Source organism: Carassius gibelio, chromosome A6 (assembly GCF_023724105.1).
Source record: "Carassius gibelio isolate Cgi1373 ecotype wild population from Czech Republic chromosome A6, carGib1.2-hapl.c, whole genome shotgun sequence".
Lineage (NCBI taxonomy): Eukaryota > Metazoa > Chordata > Actinopteri > Cypriniformes > Cyprinidae > Carassius > Carassius gibelio.
This window is the reverse complement of record NC_068376.1, coordinates 17,460,913-17,481,584: the sequence shown is the minus strand read 5'-3', so window position 1 is coordinate 17,481,584 and position 20,672 is coordinate 17,460,913. Positions and strand designations below refer to the sequence as shown.

The 20,672-nt window shown below is 36.1% G+C and overlaps 1 protein-coding gene across 1 annotated transcript; it reads right to left on the bottom strand.

Annotated features, from left to right (window-relative positions):
• Window positions 1-449: 449 nt before the first annotated feature.
• On the bottom strand, window positions 450-18,860 carry LOC128015564 (phosphatidylinositol 3,4,5-trisphosphate 5-phosphatase 1). Its single transcript, XM_052599480.1, has 27 exons — window positions 18,503-18,860; window positions 17,762-17,825; window positions 15,266-15,401; window positions 14,793-14,958; window positions 14,515-14,655; window positions 14,328-14,418; window positions 13,678-13,755; window positions 13,494-13,571; window positions 12,959-13,082; window positions 11,671-11,777; window positions 11,411-11,513; window positions 10,270-10,466; window positions 9,975-10,092; window positions 9,765-9,861; window positions 9,517-9,655; window positions 8,708-8,816; window positions 5,055-5,143; window positions 4,879-4,960; window positions 4,694-4,783; window positions 4,493-4,603; window positions 4,267-4,346; window positions 4,096-4,183; window positions 3,008-3,154; window positions 2,836-2,899; window positions 2,401-2,622; window positions 957-1,393; window positions 450-784 (listed from the first exon to the last, which is right to left on the bottom strand). Exons 1-27 carry the CDS (start codon window positions 18,640-18,642, stop codon window positions 738-740), a joined length of 3,345 nt encoding a protein of 1,114 aa, XP_052455440.1. The 5' UTR covers window positions 18,643-18,860; the 3' UTR covers window positions 450-737.
• Window positions 18,861-20,672: the final 1,812 nt, after the last annotated feature.

The following is a 20,672-nucleotide window of genomic DNA, read 5'->3' as shown; positions in this document are numbered from 1 at the left end:
TAGCTCTGTAGCTTAGCACATACAAGATGCATAAATGTAGTTTCATGTGACTGTGTACAAGGTTTTATTTTTTTCAATTTTGCTTCCTGTTTGTCCCACTTCTCAAGAATCAGTGAGTAAATGATTCTGCAAAGATTTTTTGTTTCCATAGAATATCTACAGAAATGGCCAGAGTTTGTCATTGTCTGATTTGAACGTGCTTTTATCAGTTTTGAAAGCAGTGTATTAGCAACTGAAAAATGTGCTGAAAATATATAGTGTTCCGCTGGTATATATATATGTATACCATAGGCCAAACACACACACACACACACACACACACACATACATACATATATATATATTATATATACATATATTATATATATATATATATATATATATATTACACATATCAGTAAAACTGACTGATAAAAAGCATTTTACGAAGAAGAAGAAGAACAATTCAATGACTGTACAACACTTGATTTTATTATAAGATTACAACTTTTCACTCTTCTACCTTTAATAAAAATATTTCAAGCAAAATAAATTGTTTAAACAGAGACTAATAGAAATGATTGCTCTCTGTGTTACTATATGCAGTGACATTCAAACTGTGAAACATTCATCATTTAAAAATCAATATCCATGTTTTTTTATTGCTATTTTTTTATACACTTATTCTTATGCCCAGTACTACAGAGTCTCAAGTATCAGATATGAAGCTCACACCAACGTTGATAGCTGATAGGAAATCATTTTAAAGGCCGACCCATCTTCAGTTGTGGCGTCTCATTATGCCCTGAGGACAGACATTGCGATATTTCAATAAATGTTAAATATTCAGACAACTTTACATAGCGCTATTCATATCACACATTGAAAATCATGATCTTAAGCTTATAATATCTTCATGCCCGATCTAGTGTTTTCGACAAAGAAGGAATGCGGAGAACAAACAATAGTTATCATACCATCTTTTGGTTGGCCTGGTCTGGTTTGTAGCCGAAACTTGGCTGGGAGCTCAGAACTGTCCCTGTAGTCTCTGGGCTTTGGCTGAAGCTCTTGTGGCTGACCGGGACGGGACTTCATAGGCACTGGAGGTCTATTAGGCCCAATCATGCCCCCTTCAGAGCGAGAAGGCACCACTGGCTTCTTGGTGATGTTCTGGGGTTGTAAACCACTGTTTGTGGTGTTTGTGGCTGATGATGGCTGGGGTTTGGTTTCTGAACAGGTGAAAGAGCGGATGCGAGGGGTCGGAACAGGGGGGTGACGGTCAGCATCAAGGTCTGTTTTGGAAAAGGCGAAGTGAGCATCTGGAGGAGGGAGATGGTCTTTACTTCCTCGTGATGCACTCATTGAGCCATAAAGTGGATTGTCAAACATCTCTGGAGTCTGCCCATCCTCACATCTAAAGCAAAAATAACCACGCAAAATTGAATCTAGTAGATTAGTATAGAAACGCTTTAAGAAATGCAAACTGTCAGTTGTTCTTATAACAAGCAGTGTTGATTTGTAGGCCTACACTTTTTTTTTTTTTTTGTCATAAGAAATAATATTTTAATTGTTATCAATAACAAAGCAAAATTCAAACAAACAGAAAATTGTATAAACATTAGTTTAAATGCATCAAATATATTAGGGATGCATTATTATTATTGTGGCTTATACCATTAGTTTTTTTTTTCTGACAACTATTCAAAGGTAGATCTTAAAGTTCTATACTACTTTGTATAAAGAAATTAAAAGTGTAAACACTTAAAACTAAAGTAAATTGTTTTAAATGCTACAAGCGAATTTAGGCATCACAACATTATAATATACAACATGAAAAATAATTAATTTTGAGTTATGCCAAAGATTCAATTTTATAGTGTTATTATTGACCAAGTTCATGTTACATAGTGGCAAAGATAGTCTAAATGCAAAAAACAAAACAAAAACAAACAAACAAAAAAAAAAAAAGCAAATGAGCATGAAATATCTAATATCAACTGATACTGATAAATAAAAAAATCTCTAATATGGGCAGATAACCTTCATTATATTTGACTTAATTAAAAAACGTTTATTGATGAAGTAAAGGAGATAACAATATGTCTATATTTCCACCTTATTTTGTAAATTAAGCAATTTTTTTCTAATGTCAGATTTCCATTAACTTCAGTAGGTTAATGACAACGAGTATAACAGTGCAATAAACTCTAAAATAATTTCTTCTACAAACTAGTGTTTACATTTAAGATGATACAGTCAAATAATATAATATGAAATACTAGTTCGCACTAATAAGCAGCATAACAAGCTGTTTTGTATCACAAAAAATAACTGGAAGTGAAGAACACCGGAGGCCCCTGGCACATTCAAGTTGCAAAGGTCTGTACCTGCTCTTACATCAAACATAATGTGGATACTTACACAGGGTTTGATGTCTTTGTAGTTGGGCTGGGTGTAGCATGGTCGTAACTAGTCTTTTTTGGGGAGATATTCCCATGCGTCATGTCCTTTGTTGAATGCCCAGATGATGGCCCTGTTCTTGGGGATATAATGTTGCTGGGGCCCCTGTCTGCCTGGTTATTGCTCTTGTAGCCTACTCCCATATAACTGGGGTTACTAATGTCAGTGGGGAGGACTGAAGATCTGTTATTAAAGAATGTGTGAATTTATTATTAATATTTTTTTTTTGTATAAACATAAGAAAATCTAATTTTTGTGAAGAATGTCAAAGTAAATAAGTAAATATAACATTTAACTGATTTAAAAAGTAATAAAATAACAAAAGAACATTTTGGATAGAAGCATCTGATAAATGAAGAAATGTGAACAGCAAAGAGGGAAGATTAAATATTTTACATTTTGGAATTATCTCCTGATTTGCCTTTACCAGCTCCTGGGTCATCTCCAACTTTAATGAAATCTGGAATAAAGAAACAACTTTGAGGAAAAGAACATGGCCTCGACACTGAAAGCTTTACAGCACATTTCTGAACTGGCACTGCTGTCCAGAAACAAATTGTGAACTCACCATACAGCTTCTCTGTCTGTTTTCCATCTGATTTGGGAAGCTGTATGCCACCTGTTAGCAGACCTGTGCGCTCACCATGATGTGTGAGTTTGATACAGAACTCAGTGTAAGAGCTTTCAGCAGAACGCAGAGCCACACAACCCTCACCTACAGGCAGAGCACAGCGTAGTTGTGTACATGCATAGGAATATTCCAATACTAATCAGAACATTGTCTTATTGCAAATTATGTAAGCATCATGAACACACATGCTATTAAGATTAAGTCAATATTCCAGTTTCTTGGAATCCGAATATGACAAATGGCGTAATACTGAAGCATTAATCAGAATTTTGAGTCAAGTTTACAGATTATTCGGAATACTCATGGTAACTGATCAATATTTGCCTTGACTGAACATTCAACATTAATTCACTTTATTTGGAATATTAGGATGCCATGTTTACAGGAATATTCCTGTAGTTGTGGTGCATATAAATACAGTTTCCCTAAAACATTTCTAAACTAAGGGTGTTCGATTCCAGGTTTTCAGAGTCGACTCCAATTCCTTATTCCCATCATAGGAGTCGATTCAATCGGCTTCTCAACTCCATTTATTTTGCATCAAAACAGCATCAGAAATATAATACAAAATTGCAATCATTATTTTACACTAAATGCTACCTACCTGCAACATCGCTAAATAGATGTTGCTAATACCTAATCATTTTACAGAGGTAAAAGTCACAAGTAATAACCTTGGTTGAATAGTATTCATATTTCATTATTTCTCTTGATTTAGGTGCAAAAAACTGCTCGGACGGGATTGTTTAAGATATTACATACATCATTCATTTTGTTCATTGCTAGTGATACAGCCTAGTGCAATCAATTGCCATGCACCATTGGAGAATGAGTAATCAAGTAAATGATTTTAGATGCAGTCAAAAACAATGGTTCTTTTCTGCATTAACCTCGACTACTCATCACTATTTAACAGAATATGAACCATATTCAGAAAATGATGCGCTTGCAAAGTGGTCAATGAGCAATAATGAGAGCTACCACGCCAGCTCAACTGTGAGTTCACACGTTTTAGGTCAACATACCATATGACTCATCACAATCCGTAGATTTAATGCAGATGAGAATGTGCTGTTCAAGGAGGTATTCTGGGTCTGCAATGATGGGCGTGAGCTGCAAAGCGATTTCACAAAACACAATGTAAACATGGTGGCTGAGCTTTAACATGTATAATGTTTTAATAAATAAAATATTACCTCAACTTGTCCGCTAAATCGTACTTTTATCGAGCCCTCCGTGTTCTCTTGGTTTTCTCCTTCAGGACTTTTCACAAATTCTAGAAAATGAATTGGAAGTATTAACTTCACTGTTATCTTTTTACAGTAGCTCATGTGATCTTACAAAGAACAAGGTGGAGGGTTTAAATGATTTGTGATCATTTATGATATAATGATTGAAAGAATAACAAATATAGCTCCTCACTCTCCAAGCAGCTTGAGTGATACTCAATGAAGAACTTGGTCTTTGATTTAGTCAGAAGAACAGCCACGCAATTCATGATTTTTATAGCACCCTGTGCATCCTTTGAGAGATCTGTAAAGAGCAAAAAAAATGCATAAGCTGGGAGGATGTAACAGTTACATGTATTAAGGGAGGATTCCTGTCATGTTTACAAGATCATACCATTTTTGGAGACAAACTGAGAAGTCACACCAACGTCAAATGTGGCAAATACAGGGGAATGGTCACTGGTCATGATGTCATTGGTGCATCCTGAAATTTGAAAGAGTATTGTTGGTTAATGTAATGACGTTTTTATCTGCATTGATAGTTTACTGGAACTTGGATTTTATATTAAATGAACTAACCATATGAGTTGCAAACCACATGCGCTATAGGGTATGACTTGCGAAGCACACGATCACACCATGAAGGCAAGTTGTACTTTGTCTGATCAAATATTTATGTAAACAGAATTTTCATCATTAAATGAGACAAATACAAATTTCTATTTTATAATTGTATCATGGCTTTCACACTGTACCCCTGTGGCTTTGGCTTTAGTGTAGGCATATCTCTCCCGTGTGTCTCTCTCGAAACGATAAGTAGGGGCAAATGTTATCTCCTCCTCCACTGTAAAATAAAAAATGGATTAAAAATGATGGTAAGTGATCTTGAGTGTAAAAACATGAGGAATAGAAAAATGGGTGCAATTATTTTTTTGGCAAATAAATTAATACTTTTATTCTGACAATTTTAATGTTACAAAAGATCTTTTGCACTTTTTTATTCAAAAAAATAATCCTGAAAAAATGTATTGTTTCCACAAAAAATATAAAGCTGCACAACTGTTTTCTAAATGTATAATAAAAATAACAATGAATATTTCTTGCACCAAATCAGCATATTAGAATGAACCCTGAAGGATCATGTAAAACTGAAGATTGGAGTAATGGCTGCAGAAAATTCAGTTTTGCGATTATATAAATAAATAGCATTTTATAATACAAAAAAAATATATTTTATATGGTAATAGTATTCCTCAATATTACTGTTTTTACAGTATTTTTGATTAAATAAATGCAGTCTTTATGTGCATAAGGGACTTCTTTCATAAACATTACAGGGGGGGTACAAAGGTATTTCATGTATTCAGAGTTGCCTCCAGAAGCCATAGATCCTCTTCTGACTATTATTAATTCCTTATTGTCATTAGGATATGTATATGCATTTGGATCCCCAAATCCTTAAAACTGGCAGTTATTAAAAAAAAAAAACCACACGACTTGACCCCATAGAAACTAGTTAATTATTGGCCGATTTTGAATCTCCCTTTTCTGTCCAAGATACTAGAAAAGTTAGTATCCTCACAATTATATTCCTTGGTATCTGTGAGGATTTCCAGTCAGGATTTAGACCGTATCATAGTACTGAGACTGCTCTCCTTAGAGTTACAAATGACCTGCTCTTATCATCTGATCGTGGTTTTATCTCTATTAGTGTTACTGGATCTTAGTGCTGTGTTTGACACTATTGATCACAACATTCTTTTGCATAGACTTGAACACTTTGTTGGCATTAATGGAAATGAATTAGCATGGTTTAAATCATATTTATATGATCGCCATCAATTCGTAGCAGTGAATAAAGAGGTATAGTTATCATATCGATCACAAGTACAGTATGGAGTACCTCAAGGCTCAGTACTAGGGCCGCTACTCTTCAGGCTTTATATGTTACCCTTGGGAGATATCATCAGGAAACATGGTGTTAGCTTTCACTGTTATGCTGATGATACTCAGCTCTATATTTCTTCGCGGCCCTGGCGAAACATACCAATTTGAAAAAATAATGGAATGCATAGTCGGTATCAGTAAGGAACCTATGTGTGCTATTTGATAGCAATCTTTCCTTCGAAAGCCACATTTATAGCTTTTCTAAAACTGCATTTTTCCATCTAAAAAATATATCTAAATTATGGCCTATGCTCTCAATGTCAAATGCAGAAATTTTAATCCATGCATTTATGACCTCAAGGTTAGATTAATGTAATGCTTTATTGGGTGGTTGTTCTTCACGCTTAGTAAATAAACTACAGCTAGTCCAAAAAACAGCAGCAAGAGTTCTTACTAGAACCAGGAAGTATGACCATATTAGCCCGGTCCTGTCAACACTGCACTGGCTCCCTATCAAACATCATATAGATTTTAAAATATTGCTTATTACTTATAAAGCCCTGAATGGTTTAGCACCTCAGTATTTGAATGAGCTTCTGTTACATTATAATCCTCCACGTCCGCTACTTTCTCAAAACTCATGCAATTTGATAATACCTAGAATAACAAAATCAACTGCGGGCGGCAGATCCTTTTCATATTTGGCGCCGAAACTCTGGAATAACCTACCTAACATTGTTCGGGAGGCAGACACACTCTTGCAGTTTAAATCTAGATTAAAGACCCATCTCTTTAACGTGGCTTAGATTTAACGTACTAATATGCTTTTAATATCCAAATCCAAAACACCTAGAAAGGACCTCTACAGCCCTGAAAGACAGCGGAGACCATGACAACTAGAGCCCCAGATACAGATCCCCTGTAAAGACCTGGTCTCAGAAGACCACCACGACAAGACCACAGGAAACAGATGATTCTTCTGCACAATCTGACTTTGCTGCAGCCTGGAATTGAATTGCTGGTTTCGTCTGGTCAGAGGAGAAATGGCCCCCCAACTGATCCTGGTTTCTCCCAAGGTTTTTTCTCCATTCTGTCACCGATGGAGTTTTGGTTCCTTGCTGCTGTCACCTCTGGCTTGCTTAGTTGGGGTCACTTCATCTACAGCGACATCGTTGACTTGATTGCAAATGAATGCACAGACACTATTTAAACTGAACAGAGATGACATCACTGAATTCAATGATGAACTGCCTTTAATTGTCATTTTGCATTATTGACACACTGTTTGCCTAATGAATGTTGTTCAGTTGCTTTGACGCAATGTATTTTGTTTTAAGCGCTATATAAATAAAGGTGACTTGACTTGTTAAAGAGATGGATTCTCATGCTAAACATGGCCAAAGTTTTAAAAAATAATTTAGAAGAATGACAGAGAATTTCTGTGCTGAAAATCTTACTTTCGGGTTGGTACCAGTTTCAGCTGGGTTTTTTTAGATCGTGGATCTAATGACATAGACGAGAGCGGAACTCCTAATATGAGCATTTCTCCCGGAAAAGCGCAGCCGTGCACACGTTCACCAGAGTAGAGCGAGACACATCAGCGCTCTTCCTCGGGAGATCATCGGCAGCACTGCATAGGATTTGTTCAAGAATGTCTCCAAATAACTGCGTTTTTGGATGTGAGGGAAAGTTTTCCATGTTCAGCTTCACCAAGAACCAAGCTTTACATGAACAGTTGATGCAGGTTGTTTTTCCGGGACAGCAACGGAGTGTATCAAGTGCTTTGTGTGTTCTGGTCATTTCAGTGACAAAAGTTTCATAAACAAGGCCCAGGTCGACGCTGGATTTGCACATCGTTTGCTATTAAAACATGGAGACTCCATTCATGTAAGTACAATTGCATCAGATTTCTGTCTTTTGTTGGAAATCAGCACATAAGTGAATATATGTTAATGGAAACAACTAGTATTATAGCTCCACCCAACGCACGCCTCCAGGAGCTCCGTATTTGTATGTAAAACTGTATTTTTCTTTTATAAACGTGATAAAACTAAAGACTTTTTCGGATATATGAAGGATGCAGTGCTACTCTATAGGTACTCAAGATTAACATGAGATTAGGTGAAACTGTGTATGTTTTGTACCCTTTAAAAAAAAATAAAAAATACCAACCTCAAACTAATGTATGTTCCTTCTGAATTTTGTTGATAAAAACCTATATTGTAGTTTGATCTTAGGTAGTGTGGTTAATGATAATACAAACTAACATAAGAAATCCTCAAAGCCTGGTTTGGATTAAAGTTATTAAACCTCCAGCTAACAGCATAAGGTCCTAAACTTCAAAATATGGTTCTGTTAACGTTTGTGATATTTTTTGGGTACTGAAATACTTAAAATACTCTCCTATTCCATCCCATCTTTGTAGAGAAACTATAAGTGAGCCATTCATAGGTGGAAGTGTAAACACTGTGGATCTCTGGCAATGAAAATGAACAGGTCCATTATGCACATATGCTCTCACCGTAGTCTAAGAAGACCTTCTCGTCCTCCTTCTCTATGTTCAGCTGATCTCTGGCCAGGAGGTCCTGATACTGCTGCAGTTTGATCTTCATTACAATGTTCTCAGCTTCCTGCAAGAAGCAAACAACTATGCAAAAGTTCTGTCTCTTCCTGTCAGTTGACGTCAGGAGCTGCTGTACGTGCCAGCTCTGGTCTTAATAGAGGAACTGCCTGCTCTGAATAGAAGTTCGCTTTCCAAACCACAAAGGCAGTTTAAGCCTCAAAGTATCAATGTGGGTAACTGATGCATAACGTTTAGAAACATTGTATTAAAATATGATTTGCAAGCTTATGGCAGAGATTCGTCTATTTTTGTGGGACTACTTTCTTTTCTTTATTCTAAAGCACTATGCTAAGGAACTTGTTCATATGGTTTAGAATGAATTGCAGTGGAATTTTATTTCTAAGTTGTAATATATAAAAGTATTTCCACTAGACCATTATAAATGGTCCTGAAGTGTGAAAAAAGAATTAGTAAAAGCACAAGTATTCTGTCAATTCATACATAAGGAAACATGATAACTATAAAAGAACTGGTAAACACTACAAGACATGTCAGCTTTATATATTTTTTTATGACCAGATTATTTTTCTTGTGTTTGCATTTGACATGCATTAAATAATTAGTTAAAAAGAGTTCTTTGCAATCTATTTGACTTATACAAAAATAAAAAACATGCAACATTTTTAAAACATGCAATGTTTGAGTATATTTGGGGGGGGGGGGGGGCATGTTTGAGTACATGCTTATGCACACTCATTTAAACCTACCTGTGATGGTAAGTCAACCCTATAATTCAGATCCCCCAACCAGAAGAGGTGTGTGAAGCGATGTGTGATGTCAAAAGGATTAAGTTTCTTATCTCCCAAATTCAGAAAACGCAGAATACTAACATAGTTCTGGTTCCGTCTAGAAAGGGTACAGTAATAAGTTCTTAATAATTTATCATTCTTGTGTATTAACCTATATTGCCAATGTCTCATTTGTCAAAATAACAGGATTTTGGGTTGTGGCTTACCTCAGTTTCTTTTCGCTTCCTGAGGTCAGGTGACTGTTGACAAACCCAAAGGAGGTTCTATTAAACATAAAAGACACCCCCACTGCTCCTTTATTCCCTTTAAACACACACACACACACAATCAGCTTTCAATGTACAAGGAAGAGTGGTAAATGGCTAGCTTTACAATTGCTAATGATTTTGAAAAAGGAAAAAGAGGTTTAAACAAACCCAAAGCATTAGCTATGCCAGTCTTAACACTGTCACAGAAGACATGAGAGAAGCGGTTCTCATGTTCCGGCTTGGCTAGAACCACAATCCTTATGCTCCACAGTGTCTGAGTGGCTATCTGTCAAAAACCACACACAGCTTATATGCTAGGTCATTCGACACATTCAAACATTTTGTCAAGTGTCATAACATACATGTCATTTCTCCACAGAGGACAAAGAATGGTCTGCGGTGCAGTAGTACGCAAACAACATAAGGCACCTGAAGCCTTCCTGTGGGGTTTTGTGCCACTTACTTGTTTGAAGCTAATGTTGGTTATATCCCTAAGGGCTCCCCTAACTGTTTCAATCCACTCCTTCTCTCCCAATGGGTCCTCCTGTGTCCCAATCACATAGATATCGTGTGGGATTTGACTGGCTGTGTCATCGCGGGTTTTTCCCTGACCCTTTGACTGGAACCAGGAAGTGATGTTTGGTGGTGGATTCGCATTTCCTGATTGGACAGTTAACTTCACTTCAGTTCACATTTCACTTCATCTCTAGTTACTGTAAACTTCAAATTTTATACCATACAAATGTCGGTACTCGAACATAAGAGGAAGAAACAAGGCCTGTACTTTATTAGTAGTGTGCTTGAAATCTTAAAAGTATATACATAACCGTATTTGCAGATAATACAATATTAATGAAATAAAAGCCGACCTAAGTGTACTTTAGAGAGTTAGTTATGTAACACCCTTATTTACATTTTTAAATAGTCTATATTTATAGCATCAAATTAAAAGTCATCAGCATCATCATCATGATGAAATTCTTTTGTCATGCTTTAAAGAAGTAGACTTATTTGAAGTGTTGACACACACTTAAGCATGTGTAAAGTATTCTATTATAAATTTATTATTTATAGTTTTTTGATATTACCTTATAGGTGATAATATTTTAAATGTTCTAACTTGCAGCTATATAGCTACAAATATTTAAATGCATGATATAACATAGAAATGAACACAATTAAACTGTATTTTTGTTTACCATAAATGCTTTTTAGTACATTCAGTAGTAATTCTATATGCTTAAGGGGGTCAAAAATGCATTAAGCTCATTGCATTTAATACATTTCAACTATAATACATTTTGTTTATTTGTAAATAAAATGCAATTAAGTGTCTAAAAATATTACATTTAGTTTACATTTGAATATATCATTTTAGTGTATTATTTAAGTAACACTCTTTTTAAAAACCTGCTGAAGTGTTGTTCTTTTTCACAAGGATAGGCTAGTGAGATAAAAAAAAAAAAAAAGTGTAACAACACTTTTTCAAAAAAAAAAAAAAAAAAAAATAATTGTGCTTCAGCTCCAAAAACGGAAAAAAAGGAATATTTGAGAAGCTTTGTTGGAATGACTAAATTTAAAAGGTAAGGCTGAATGCATCTTACCCATGTTCCAGGTGCCAACAAAGATGGTGATCATATCCGGCTCAGGTTTCCCTGAGTGCTTGTTCTTCATCTGCTGTAGAAGCTGGCAGAAGCCTTCTCTTTTCTAAAAATGTATTTGGAGATACACAGTTACACACAAGGACACATTAAAAACATATGCAAAACATGGAACGGATATATCATGGCTCTCTAAAAAACTTCCACGTGAAAACCTGTCATCCCTATTGTAACAATTGTCATATTAGCAGTGGGATTTTTACCTTTGTGTCATCAAAGACAAAGTCTTTGCGCTGAGTTTTTTCCTTCTCTGTCTCTACCACCAATGCTAGTCTGTTATGCATCTTCTGTGACTTCACCAACTGCAAGACTGAAAATTAAGAATTCGGCATGTTCCCATTATTTATTGCTTAATGTGTGCTTTCACAAATTTTGGCTACACAGCTCCAAGGAATTACTTGGAATTGATTGGTCCATCAAAGAATTCTGTGTTTAAAGGGGTCATATGATGTGATTTCAAGATTTCCTTTCTCTTTGGTGTGTTACAAGCTCTTGGTGCATAAAGAAGATCTGTAAAATTGCAAAGACTAAAGTTTCAAATCCAAAGAGATATTTTTTCTAAAAGTTCAAAGTCAACCACGCCCTCCTAAAACGTCTCGTTCTTACACGCCCCCACATGTCTACATCACTGTGTGGGAAGATTTGCATAACACCGCCCAAATATTCACGCAGAGAAAGAAGGCGTAACTTTTATTCTGGCTGTTGCTGCTAATGCCATGTTGTGGAGACTCTGCGTGTTTCGTGGTGAAAGCAAAGCTTTGTTTGGCCTTCCAAAAGAGGACACAAATAGAAATCAGTGGTTAAGCTGTATTTACAGCACTGTTCCAGAAGTAAGTTTTTATATGTAAAGTATTTGCCACTGATGATTCAAACGCAAGTTTTGAGCAGTGTAGAGTAGCGCTTGTTGTTTCTCTGATCACAAATGCAGAAATGGTTTTATGTTTACGCAGCGCGATATGAAATGCAATGCCTAAAAACACAGTATAAGTCATTATAATCAGTAATAATATCCCCACTGGATGCAACAAATTCCTCGTTGTAATGGGTTTTATTGGTTTTGTCTCATCGTGCTGGGAGATGCCATCACAGTGTTAAGGGGCGTAACATTTCCATCAAACACCTGAGACTTTCGGCCAATCATGAGGCTGGCCAGTTAGAGCACACCTCGCTTTTCAGAATGATGAGCTTTGTCAAAATTTACACAGAAAGGCGGGACACGTACGGTTATGTACAGTACGTTGAAAAATAATGTGTTTTTTGAACTTTAAACCACAAACACATTGCATTACAACAATTATAATCTTTTTAGCAACGTCATATGACCCCTTTAAATAATACGTGTAACGACCATTACTAAACTTTATATTTGACTTGAAGCCATAGTTTCCCTTAATTTTTCCTTAAAGGCCTGCTGACTTATTAATATTAAAACACTGTCACTAATTTCATTTGTGTGTGTGGTTATATTAGTGATGGAATGGTTCAGCGTACTTTTATTGTGCACATAATATTTATCCTCAGGTCCATCTTTGGACTTCTTGAAGTAAACCTTCCCTCCTTCCACATCTACTTTGAGGTACATTTTGTTTGAAATACCAAGGGAGTCGCATTTTACCTGTTAGCACAGAAAAGGACAACAAAACACATCAGTAAAACGGAGTGCAGCATTTTTGTTGTGCTGTACCCAAAAAAAGTGTTACAAAGGTTCTCTGAGATGACTGTGTGCAGAGGCAACCAACACAAACGTCATCGTTTATCTAGTACATAGGCAAACTAGACTTTTTCTAATTTGCATGTGGTTTTGGAGAGCACAGCAGTAGCAGTGAAAACGTCAATGCTTTCGTTATGATGACATCATTACGAGGAGCAGGAAGGAGTAACAGTTTATGACTTTCACTTTGAATATGTACAGTGATCAAAGTGCTCTCTCTCTCTCTATATATACATTCTTGCATATGCTTATATTAATCTACTAAGCAAATAAATCCTTTATATATTTTATGTATTGCTGAATGGATTTTCCTACTTCGAATGTCACAGGAGGAATAAGTGACTTTCTGTGTCCTCCATCATATCCCACAGAATCAAACACAGCACTCTTGGTCTGTAAATAAGAGTTGATGTTAGTCTACAATAAAGTTTTCAATAGGAATTTCATTTCTATATATTAGATTGTCATGTTGTGATCCATAAACAAAGAACAACGACACCTTGTCTTCTATTGAATATATAAGCTTAGTCAGTTGTTCCAGTTTGAAAGCCACAGACTGAGTTGAATCTCCAGAAAGCTGAAAAAGAAGTAAAACAAACATATTTTAGGAGGGGAAAAATAATAATACTCAATATAACAAACTAAATATGATTGTTTTTTTTTTTTTCTCATTGCATTATTTCTTTACTTATTGTATGCAGGGGAAATGGCAGTGTGTTAGGGGTTTATTACTCAAACCTGGATGTAATATTCAAATATTTATCAGCTACGCACAGAACATATTTTGAAATCTACCATTTACCCCTAAACTGTATAAATCTGTAAAAGGTCAATTGCAAATTGTCGTTACAAGCTATCCCACTACCAAGGAGAGTTTTCACTCACTCACTCACTCACTCACTCACACGCACACACACACACGCACACACACACACACACACACATACACAAAGTTGTTCATTAAATCACAGATGTACTTGTTTTATATCAAATAAATTGTATTTTCTTACATCCAGTTATTTTATTTTTTTTGTTCCGTAAATTCTTAATATTTTTACACAGAGACTTACAAGCATCTACTGTCACCTCGGGAGGTTGGACATTTGAAATCCGGAATGAAATGTCCTGGTTTGATTCATTCTTACTGACCTGACTCCTTAACCTCCCCACTCCAGGAGACAACGGTTGATCCAAAACTTTCTGCAGTACCTCAAGACTCGGAAGTGTGCGGGCAATTTCACTACAGAAAAGTAGGAAAATCAATTAAATGCACATTGGATAAAATTCATGAAGCTATCCAGGATTCGCACTGTATATTTTTCAGGGTTTTTTGTACCTGTTTAGGTTTTTGCAGATACTTTGTGTGAGCTTTTTAAAGTGGGGAAGAGTCGGGTTGCCATTATGCACCTGCTCTGCATCTAGACAAAGAGATGAGCGGAAATATTCCTGGATGGACTTCTGATGGTCCTCTGGTAAACTGGATATAGACATCAAAATCATTAGCACGCCACAACAAAAGTACGGTACTCACTACAGTGACTCTAAATTGACAGTCATTCAATCATAGTGTGTTTAACAAGGGATTGTACTGAATAAAGATCAATCTCATTTTACTTTGATATGTCGATTTGCTGCAAACGCTGGACATAGGTGTCTGAGATGGAAGGGCGGGCAAGCTCTGTTCCCCTATCGGTTCCTCTGGACGAGTCACTATGGCCGTCTTTACATTCATTACATGTGATATTCCTGGGTGGCAACTGAGGCGGCAAACTAAATGGCTCTGTGGAAATGGAGATTTGACCAAATATTGTCCTTGAATGACCATTTCAATTCAAAGCTTACATTTACTGGGAAATAGTAACCAAATGTAGAATGGGGTCAAAAACTAATTCTGATAAATAAAAAAAATTAAAAAAATGATTTAATTCTTTCATCAAACTTTTCACTCAAATTGTTATGCTAATAATATTGTCTGTAATAATAATTTCTAAGAAAAATAAAATTAAATCATTTATAATAAAAAAAATAATGGAAAATTCAAAACACGGACATGAACCTATGGTGAAAGCTTATTGTGATTGACTTACCTGGCTCTTCCTCTGGCTCCTCCTCTTTCTGCACAGCATACTGAAGGTGTGTGACCAGACCCATGTTCTCCTTATAATATGCCTCCACTAGGTCTGGCAGCAGAGAGAAGAACCGAATTGGCACTCCCTCTGAAGCCTGCAACAAGATGAACAAGAAAGATCTGCTATTCTGAAGACTGTACAAGATGTACGAGATTCATGGCCTTTTACAAAATCCTCAATCGCTTAAACATGCACAACAACCCCAGTAATACTTCCAGTGACTTTCTACCTCTCCTCCATTGTCAAAAACAAATAGCAGTACATTGCATTTCTGCATTTTGCATGGTTTCTCTTACAAAAGGTGCTCGGTTGGAGCTGAGTAGGTTTCATAAGCCACTGTTTTCAAAGGACTTTGGAATATAATCTCTTAAACACCTAATTTGACTTATAGTACGTCTTAATGCTCAGCAAATGTTTTGACCCAATTACAGTATATACAAACTAATGCAAAGTAACAACAACTACCAAAAACAGTGATCTAATAATTGGTATTTGATGTGGAAAATCACACAGTATCAAAATTCAGGACATATTTATGACCCTGGGCCACACAACCAGTCTTAAATCTCTTATTTATATTTGTAGCAATATCCAACAATAAATAGTATGGGTCAAAATTTTAGTTTTTTATTTCATGACAAAAAACATTAGGACATTAAGTAAAGATCATGTTCCTTGAAGATATTTTGTAAATTTCCTACTGCAAATATATACCTTCAATATTTTATTTTATTTTTTATTAATTTTTTTGCACCCTCAGATTCCCGATTTTCAAATATTAGCATCTTGGCCAAATATTTTCATATCCTAACAAACCATACATCAATAGAAAGCTTTCTTATTAAAAAAACAAAATGTCCCTGACATAAAATAAAACTTATAGTCCCTCTTCATACATTTGGCTGGGAAGAAATGTTAGGGAAAATGGCAGCGTTTTTAGCATTGCACACAAAATAATTTAAACATGTCATCCATCTTAGCATGGCCAATCACAAGATGTCCGACTGACAACAGGCGACAAGCGCAGACTTAGCATAAAAACCTCCCACATTCTCGTACTATGGTTTAAAGGTCAGCACAAATGGTGTATTTAAATCGAATTGATCAAATTTAATTCGATAATATGACACAATATAAAGCTTTCCATTCAAGGCAGAGTGTAAGAGGAACCCTGTGGCTTGCTTAACACCCACGCTGATGGATAATTTAAAACTGAGGCTTGCTGCAACGCAGGCTAGAAAGAGGAAGAACCGTGGTAGAAAGACATTGAAGGGCATTGTACAACCCTACAGATTTGGTTTAGCCCTGTCCCTTGAGTGCAGGTTACTTCGAAATGTAACGCTGAGAGAGAACAATGCAAATTATAGTCACCCAAAGGTCACCCATTTTGCTTTCATTATTTCATTTGTCACATGTTTAACAGTTCGAATAAAACCACCATTGGTTTTGCAGCTGCACTGTCACCAATGCTTGCTTTAATGCAGTGGACATAATAGATACTAGCCTGACAGACAAGACGCCTACACAACGGTCTCGGGGAGTCTTCAGCAGCTGAAGAGCTAACTGTCACAAGGTCACACATTCATTACCAAGCACAAGATAGTAAATGGCTTGTAGGATGCCAGATGTTCTATGCAACTAGGCACAAATATGGACAGTGTTTTGTCAGGTGACCAGCAGACTATGACAACAGCACATAATTAGCAGAGGGTTGATTATATTTGTCTCGTGGTTTTATTTCATTATTATTTTTTCACTATTTTAGTGCAACCAGGAAATGAATGGTGTTGTAGATAAATTCAAATAATTAAAATACACTAATAATAAATAGGTTGACCAAAGAAATAAATAAATACTGAACACTTAAGTCAAATAAGAAAAAAAAGTATAAATGTAAATTGTAGATAAAGATAAATAGCGATTTCAAAAACAAAAAAGCAGCACATTTCACTTAGGAAGCTTCCAAATAACTAATCAATATCCTTATAATTTAATAAACAATATATTCACAGTCGTTCATTTTTGAGTTGTCAGAATTCATTAGAACATAGACGTAATGAATCACACCGGTGGTTTACTTGTGAAATTGAGTGGAACAATGGATTAAAAGTGAAGTTAGATTTGATAAAATCTCTTATGAGATCTTATGATATGATATTTTGTAGCTAATAAATGAAATTACACAATTTAAACTGTTTTGTTATGCTTCCAAAAGTGTCCAAATACGTTTTCAGGCAGACTATGAAAGCTTTATATTCACTAAAACAACTAAACGCACCATTCGGGCAACTTTCGAATACTTGACGTCACAAGCAGAAGTGCCTCAGTGCACAACTCAGAATAGTCCTCCGGCGCACATGAAACACCTGTCTGTGCGAGTATGAAAGCAGAGCAACTGCAGGAAATTCCAGAGGTCAATTACTTCGACCAGGTACTAAATGGAGAATTTCTTACCTGGACTGATAGTTTTTTGTCCTCATTTGGTAATATTCTGTATGTATACACACAGTTTTGGTATCTGCAAAAGAATGATTAATGAACATTAATTTGTGTCTGTATATATATATATATATATATATATATATATATATATATATATATACACACACTTATATACATAATCACAAATTGAACATAAACATTGAAAAGAGCCATTTTGCAAAGAAGCAACAATTATGGGAAACCCCTTGACAACTTCCTTCAGTCTCAGTCAACACTGTTTGTTAATATTTCAATATACAAGGAATCACATTGGACTTAAACGCCAACTTTTTTCACTGCATGATTTAAAAAAACATTTGCAAATCACACTTCACCCGAACCTGAAATGCAAGGCTTGCACGTTTAAAGTTTTCTGGAAAGAGTTTATATGAAAGAACATTTTACCTGGTAATTAACTTGACGATATGCACACAAAGTAGGAAGGAGGAAGCCTTTTGTAAAATATGTGATTTCAAAAGCTTTTTATATATATGATCCAAATAAGGTTGCATGGCCAATGGTGCAAAACCGAGCATGTTTATACGATGCATTTATGACTGTCTCAATTGTCATCTCATGCAAATCGTCCAAAACACACTGCAAATTTAAACGGCATACCTACTAGAACACATTTAAAGATGTAAAACTTGAATCTATAATATTAGCGACAGCATATGTGCCCCTCCACCTGAGATGAACAGCAACAATACTCACAGAACACAGAGGGCATAAGCTCCCTGTATGGATTCGCTGTCCCGCAGGAGGAAGCTCCCATCCTTGCCTGCTTTGGAGAGGAGGTCCTCTGCTGTAGACCGAGTGATATTGCCATGGTACCATGGCTGTTGAGAAAACATCCTTTCCAAAGACTTCTCCCTTCCTCGGTCTGAAGTAACCCAGGTTATTTTGGCCCCGGCAAGTTTTCAAGAGCAGATCCACATGAGGCCACCTTTAGAGTCTCATGTTTTGTTTCATGGCGTTGTTAGAACTGATAGCCGCTCCTGCTCTGTCTGGCTCTAGGCTCGCTGCTTCTCGCTCTTCCTGTTAGAAGGGCGAAAGCTGCAAAAAGGAAGCTGCCACAAACACAAGAGAGAGAACTTCCTCATTCTGTGCACATTAAAAACTCAGAGAGAGTGAGCTAGAGAGGAGGCCGAACAGCAGGCTTTTTCACACGGCCCCAAAACCTCTTATTTTTTACCACAAAAGAGATGAAAAAGGTGTATATGTGGTATTGTAGGAGTGTTCAGTGCATTTTTTCATACAACATCAATAATTAACCCAGCTAACCAAAAGTATGAAGAGGACAACCAATGCAAATGTCAACTATATGCAGAGAAATGTAGATGTACAGTGTGAAAGGCTCTGTTGAGAGCTAGATTATGAATTTATCTTTTTGTCCAAACCGCTGATCCTGAAAGGAAAGTGACTTGTGTAGCACACTTCTTCTTCAGCTATGCGTCAGCATTTGGGTGTATATTAGATGTACATTGAAGGTACAAGAATATGAAAGTTCTTTAAACATGACGTGATGGAGCAAGTTCCCTTTTATTGCAGCTGTACACTGAAAACAGTAATACTCTCTCAGAAAACAGCTTGTCATTTTGGCAGTATACCCTGAACCTTTCAAAAGGCTCATTTCAAACCAAGAATGATAACTATAAAGATAACTAGAACATCGTCCACACCAGCGGAAAATATTGTCTGTTTATTCCAAGCATGCACTTGCCAACAACTTAAAATTCTCAAGGTCATGATAGTGGGAATGATTCTGATTGGGTGTCAGTGTTTTTCTCATTCATCGGCTGGAAAAAATATAATTGTTCTGAAAGTGATCCCAACAATATTGTTTCTCTGTGCCTTTATAGCTGTGGTGTGGACTCTGCTATTATTTAATATTAAGAACACTTTTTAGAACTATATCATTATCTTTATAATTATCATGCTTGGTGTGAACAGGCCTTAATTAATAGTGGTCCATTAAGGGAACATACTGTATTACTACTCTAAAGTACTAATTTGCACCTTTTAAGGGTGGATAAGGAATAAAGCTATTGTTTGTACCTTAGCTGTCCCCAGAATCAAGCTTGCCCCCCCCCCCCCCTTTTTCTGACCTTGTACAGATATTTAAAGGAACAATTGCCTCCAAAATGAAAATTCTATCATCATTTATAGTCAAAAAATACAAATAAAGAAATAAGCAAGACGTTCACGCAGCTCTTTTTCACGCAAAATGTGAGACACATAAAGAAAATATCCATGGCATAGACTTAAACCTGTGATCGATGTGCCATGTTTCAATATACAGTAAACATGAATGAGGTTTGAGAACTGCATAAGGGAAAATATTATCAGTGAAAAGAATCGTAAATTTTGGGTTTTTGCTCTTGCAAAGCTATTGCATATCATAGCCTCAGGAGACCCGGTTTCATACAGCCCACTTTTCTGGTGCATTTGGTCATTTTTGGAGATTGACAACCCCTGGTTATCATCCGCTTTCACATTGTATGGAAAAGAGCAGTGTACACTTTCTGCTAATCTTGTTTTGAAAGAAAACACTGAAAGTAAGTGCTTAAAGTTTGTCTTGTTTCATTTTGAGATTATACTGCAAGGTATTAAACTTTGTTACGCTTGTTTTGAAAGAAGAAAAAAAAAAAGAAGTAGTTCAAATGAAATGTTTTGTAATCATACCGAACTCAAATCAGATGTTTCATCTGTTAATGTTTTGTTTACTTTTGTGATTGTAATGTCAAGTACTCTTGAGTAATCCAGAGTAATATGCACTATGCACACATTACAGTCTCTCCCCCTCCCCCCGATGAAGATGCCCGGTTACATTAATGGACAGGAAGCCTTGCACAAATATGAGGAAAGAGAAGCAAAGACAGAG

Excerpts from the sequence above, each read along its gene's own strand:
- LOC128015564 (XM_052599480.1), bottom strand. The coding sequence starts at position 18,642 with ATGTTTTCTCAACAGCCATGGTACCATGGCAATATCACTCGGTCTACA. Across the intron at positions 10,093-10,269 it reads CCAACATTAGCTTCAAACAA|ATAGCCACTCAGACACTGTG; the intron begins GTAAGTGGCACA and ends GGTTTTTGACAG. Across the intron at positions 4,347-4,492 it reads TCACTCAAGCTGCTTGGAGA|AATTTGTGAAAAGTCCTGAA; the intron begins GTGAGGAGCTAT and ends TTCATTTTCTAG.